This window comes from Myotis davidii, unplaced genomic scaffold (genome assembly GCF_000327345.1).
Source record: "Myotis davidii unplaced genomic scaffold, ASM32734v1 scaffold159, whole genome shotgun sequence".
Lineage (NCBI taxonomy): Eukaryota > Metazoa > Chordata > Mammalia > Chiroptera > Vespertilionidae > Myotis > Myotis davidii.
The window spans coordinates 1,023,822-1,030,057 of record NW_006291231.1 but is presented as its reverse complement, the minus strand read 5'-3'; the positions used below and the strand labels follow the sequence as shown (position 1 = coordinate 1,030,057).

At 35.8% G+C, this 6,236-nt stretch overlaps 1 protein-coding gene across 1 annotated transcript in view; it reads left to right on the top strand.

The window, feature by feature from the left end:
- SLC12A2 (solute carrier family 12 (sodium/potassium/chloride transporter), member 2) overlaps positions 1 to 6,236 on the top strand; it is a 91,192-nt gene that overhangs the window by 67,481 nt on the left and 17,475 nt on the right. Inside the window, exons 19-20 of the mRNA XM_006764369.2 lie at positions 2,552 to 2,658; positions 5,306 to 5,385. Coding sequence (XP_006764432.2) covers positions 2,552 to 2,658; positions 5,306 to 5,385 — 187 coding nt within the window. The remainder of the gene's footprint in view (positions 1 to 2,551; positions 2,659 to 5,305; positions 5,386 to 6,236) is intronic.

Here is a 6,236-nt window from a genome sequence, read left to right as displayed (position 1 = left end):
TGTGATCTACAATAATACTCTGCTATATGTTGATGTTTACTGCTGTGTTGCTGACTTTTACCTGAAAGAGAAGTTGGGGTGCTTCATTCGGCTGGAAAAAGTTTAGCTAAATCAGAAAGCGGGTCTAATTAAGCAAATTTATCTTTATATATATATATATGTAAAGCACTCCCTGGTGCCAACTGCATGCGTGTGTTTCAGTCTGTCATTGTTGATCGTGAATTTGGTTGACACTTCTATTATAGAGAAAGGGCGAACAGCGATATTAAAATATTTCTTCTAATTAATTTCCTTTCAATGTGCACAAATTCGTGCACCGAGCCAGTAGTAAATTAGTAAGAGAAAAAAGGAAGCAAAAGATACAAGGTGAAGAGGAAACCTAAATGATAGAAATAAAAATTAAAACTGCATACCCATCAGAGTGACCAAAATTAAGCCTGCCAAGTGTTAAAAATTGTGTAGAGAAATTGGAATCGTTGACCTGTGTGGTAAATTGGACAATTACTTTGTACAGCAACTTGGCAACGTCCTGCAAATTTCAAAATGTGGATATCCTAGGACAGTGATGGCGAACCTATGACACGCGTGTCAGAGGTGACACAGAAACTCATTTTTTTGGTTGATTTTTCTTTGTTAAATGGCATTTAAATATATAAAATAAATATAAAAAATATAAGTCTTTGTTTTAGTATGGTTGCAAATATCAAAAAATTTCTATATGTGACATGGCACCAGAGTTACATTAGGGTTTTTCAAAATGCTGACACGCTGAGCTCAAAAGGTTCGCCATCACTGTCCTAGGACATGGGTACCCTAGGACATTCCATTCTTAAGTGTATACCTTAGAGAAAATTTAACATGTGAAAAAGGCTATCTGAAACTTCTTACAAACATCACTTGTGATAGTGGAAGAAAAAAAAAAAGAAGAAACTTCAGCCTTCAGCTATCAATCACAAAATTAAATTGTGGTGTAATAATACAATGGAATTCTATATAATGGTAAAAGGAGCTATATATATCAACAAAAATAAACTTGAAAAAGTATGAAGGAAAAACTGTAAGTTATATGAATAATTTTAAGATATAAACTTTTTAAGTATATAAATTTAAAATATATACGTATGTGTGTCTAAATAATGGAATACATAGTGAAAATAAAAGGGGGGCATGAGAAGGATACATGGGACACTTGATGAGTGTTTGTAATGTTCATTTTTTTAAGCTAGGCGGTGGGTTCATGATTATTTATTACTTTATTCACCTTTGTGTGCAAAATATGTAACTATTTCAAGTAGAATATGACTCCTGTTCATAAAGTTGGTTCTAGTGGGTAAATCTTGCTTGCTTTTGTACAGTTTATAGCAGGGGTCCTCAAACTACGGCCTGCGGGCCACATGCAAATACAAATATTGTACTTGTTCCCGTTTTGTTTTTTTACTTCAAAATAAGATATGTGCAGTGGGCATAGGAATTTGTTTATAGTTTTTTGTAAAAATATAGTCCGGCCCTCCAACGGTCTGAGGGACAGTGAACTGGCCCCCTGTTTAAAAAATTTGAGGACCCCTGGTTTATAAGAATATTTTGATAACTACTTATATATTTAATAAATGTTATGAAAGAAAATATTTTCTTAGAGCAATGGTTCTTAACCCCTTCCCCGGCAGAAACGTGTATACTCGTTTTCACAAAATGTTCTTTTTCAGTCGTCGACGAGTATACTAAGAAAATATGGTAAAAAAATATGGTTTATAGGAAGACGAGTTACAAACTGTTTTCATAACCAGCATCAAAAATACTATATAGAACCAAAATAAAAAAATTAGTCTGAAAAAGAAACGTTTTTAACAAAAAAATTGTTGGGGAAGGGGTTAAACTTCATTACGCATGAGAATCACCTAGTAGACTTGTTAAAACACACACTGCTAGGCCCCACCTTTGAAATGCTTTCAGTAGGTCTGGGGTAAGACCCAAGAATTAGCATTTCCAAAAAGTTTCCACGTGATGCTCTTGCTGTATAGTTAAGGCACTATACATTGATATTTCCACTTGTAGGAAATATCTAGGATAAGCAAATTCATAGAGACTAAAGGCAATGTTACCAGGTATGGAGGAAGGTGAGAATGAGTGATTATTGCTTAATGGTTACTGAATTTCTGATGTGATTGTTTTGGAAGTAGGTGGTGGGGTTAGTTGTACAACATTGTGAATATAATTAATGTCAACAAATTATACATTTTAAAATTGTTAAAATGGCAAAATGTTTTAATTTTTTCCCTCCCTCCCTTCTTCCCTAAAATCAATAACACACACACACACACACACACACACACACACACACCCTGGAAATCAAATTTTAAAATCTTACAAAAGGAGTGCTTCATTGGCTTTTGGGGCATTTAGTGTTGACGTGATTCAGAACTGTAACCAACAATGCATTTAGTCTTTTGCTTATAGGTTTTAGTTTTCAAAATATATAACTGAGAAAACTGTTACTATGATTTTTATAAAAGACTAAGTATATCTTTAAAGTTCTATTTTTCGTTCATTTTAGGCTGCTGGTCTTGGGCGTATGAAACCAAACACACTTGTCCTTGGATTTAAGAAAGATTGGTTGCAAGCAGATATGAGGGAAGTGGATATGTATATAAACGTATTCCAGTAAGTATCCCTTTAATTCAATAACTTGGTTCAGAAAATGTTAATTTTGAAAGCTTGCACTGATTTTTGAAGCTTGTTTTTCATAATAGTCTCTAGTAGAAGCATAAGAATGAAAAGAATCACACACTTACCTGGGTTTTGAATTGATCTATTAATGAAACATTTTGACTGATCTTTTCTTTGTCTTTTTATAGACATGAACATTCATACACATATAGGGTGTCCCAAAAAAATGTACACACACAATTTGAATAATTATAAAGGCAGTGTTTATTGTTTATTTTTTTAAATTTCTTTATTGGTTAAGGTATTACAAAGGTGTCCTCATCCCCCCATTAACCCCCAACCTCCCCACCCTCACTTGTTTATTAAAAAAACATTTACTTTTCAAAACTGAACTATCAGCTAAGGTGTGTATACATTTTTTTGGGAAATCTTATATGTGTGTGTGTGTAATTGCGCACATAATTTGGCTTCCCATTTAAGTTAGTTGGCTTTTTCACATCCCTACAGCTATTGTCAAGCAGAGTTCCTGAATGTTGTCAGACCCATCCCCTTTTAAGTTATCCTATATAATAAGAGAGGGGTATGCTAATTAGCCCTGGTATGCTGATTAGTCATGACCAGTATGCAAATTGACCATCACTCAAACCCACAAGATGGCCAGCAGGGGAGGGCAGTTGGAGGCAACCAGGCCTGCAGGGGAGGGCAGTTAGGGGTGACTGGGCCTGCAGGGAAGGGCAGTTTGGGGGGGAGCAGGCCTGCAGGGGAGGGCTGTCAGGGGCGATTGGACTGGCGGGGGGTGAGGGGAGGCAGTTGGGGGCGATTGAACTGGAAGGGGAACAGTTAGGCATTGATCAGGCTGGCAGAGGACCGGTAAGGGGTTATCAGGCAGGCAGGCAGGTGAGCGGTTGGGAGCCAGCAGTCCCAGATTGTGAGAGGGATGTCTAACCAGCAGTTGGATATCCCCTGAGGGGTCCCAGATTGGAAAGGGTGCAGGCTGGGCTGAGGGACACCCCCCACCAATGCATGAATTTTGTGCACCGGGCCTCTAGTGTCATTATAATATCTGATGCTGAGGAAGGCATTTCATCACTGATATCAACCTCAGAGGTTAGATTTGTTTCCCACTCAAACTAATTTTGCAGTTAATTATTTGGTTCATCTATTAGGTTATGTACTTTTCTTCTTTGTTATTTTTTTTCACTTATTGGGGTGACACTGGTTAACATAATTATACAGGTTTCAGGTGCATAATTCTATAACACATCATCTGTACACTGTATTGTGTTCATCACCCCAAGTCAAGTCTCCATCCATCACCATTTATCACCCCATGCCCTCATCCACTTCTTTCATCCCCTTCTCCCAAGCAATCACCACATTGTTGTCCATGAGTTCTTTTTTATAATGTACTAATATGTTTTGCTTTTACACCCCTAAGAGTATAAGTTCAGAGTTCACTATTCACAGTTAGTGCTATTTCCAGTGATCTTTACTAGTTGGCTAAGTTTTTATTTACATCATTTTAACTTCTCTGTTAGGGGTTTTCTAGTTTTGTTTTGTTACTTTGTCTATCTGATTTTACTCTGTTCATGTTATTTTATATTTCCCTTACTGGAACGCCTCTTGTATCTATAGGTAAAAGCACATAATTATTTGCCTGTATCACATAGGATAGTTTTGTCTTCACAGATACCTTAAAACAATTTGAGGAAGTAGGCAGCTCTCATACTTTACTTTAAAAATCTCTATTGATTATGTAAAGTAGATGATAAAAAAATAATAATAAAGTATACGATGAATAAGATTTCCCAAGTAATTATTAAATGCTTTTCGTAAAATGAAAGCTTTGCTGGTTTGTCACACATGTGTAACTGCCCTTTGGCTTTGGGTTTATACTTTATTGTAACCCAGGATTCTCCTACTGTAAGCCAATTGCGCCCCTCAGTGGAACAACCTGAAGTATTGCAATTTCGAACTTTTTTAGTAGATCTGAGGAGAACTTGGGTTTATGTGATTTATGGTGTTAACTAGGTTTATAGAATTAAAGTATGGTTTTAGAGTTGTGTACAAAGGTTTAATGTATATTATATACGTATGGGATGCTCCCATTTGTGTTTAAAAAAATCAAAACGACTTTTGAATACATGTCTGCAAATGTATATGAAATCTTAGTACTTTTTAAAACTAGTTTTGTAAAAAATTGTAAATTACTTAAAAATACCCTTTCTCCTTTGAGAAATGATCCCTTCATCCTCTACAATATGATCTCATTCTCAGTAATAAAATCCATCTTTGTCTTCATGTATTTCTCCTGACTTTAGGGGTTTAAGTTTAAATTAAATAATGGTTTGACTCCATAATTTTAGCTTGTTTCTAATAGGATAAAAATAGTTACTGCTTTAAATAGCTGCTTTAACATTATCAGTATTATAAAGATCTTCATGTAAATAGTTTTAGAGGCATTACAAAAAAAGGGAAAAGGAATGGTATAGTATTTGAAACTATCTTGGCTCGCACCATAATATTTTAAGCATATTAAAGAATCAAATGTTAAAGCTGAAAGTAATTTTAAAGACCTTCAATTATTGCCTTCATTTTATAGAGGAGGGACAAATTTTTTTTTATATTTTTCCTATTATAGTGACGCCTTTGACATACAATACGGAGTAGTGGTTATTCGCCTAAAAGAGGGTCTGGATATATCTCATCTTCAAGGACAAGGTAAATCTTCTTTGAAATAATTTTTTATTTTAAATATATAAATTACTTTGTTAGAAAATTATAAGTCTTACAAGGCCTTAATTTTAATATTCACCATCTGTTGTGAATGGCATTTTAAGACCAATATGGCCCTGGCAGTGTGGCTCAGCGATTTGAGTCAACCCATGAACCAGGAGGTCATGGTTTGATTCCTGTGGGGACAAATGGCTGGGTTGTGGGCTTGATCTTCAGTAGGGGGCATGCAGAATACAGCCAATTGATGATTCTCATCGGTAATATTTCTATCTGTCTCTCCCACTCCCTTCATCTCTCAGAAATCAATAAAAACATATATATAAAAAAAAAAGGTCACATGTTTGGCTCCACCAAAGTTTGTGCTTTTATATTCATTATACTAACCTGGATGATGGCTAGTGATTAGAGAATAAAATTCAATCCACATCATCAGTTTAAGAAAAACAAACAGTGGTAATGATTCTAAATAGGCCAAATTTGTAAAAATATCCTATCTAATAAAAGAGAAACATGGTAATTGGCATACGACCACTACCCTTCCCAGTGGCTAATCAGCGAGATATGCAAATTAACTGCCAGCCAAGATGGCAGCCGGCAGCCAGGCAGCTTGAAACTAACATGAGGCTTGCTTGCTTCAGTCACAGAGGAAACCAACGTTCTCCGCGTGCCTTGCAGGCCTCTGAGCCTGCAGTTTGAAACATTTTAACAAATATAGAAGATAAAAAAAAACACCCAGATACCAGCTTTCAGCTAGCCGGGATCTCAGAGCTGGAGTTGATACAGAGTTTCGATTATAGAACCGACACAAACCAGATACCTACTTTCAGCAGCAGAGG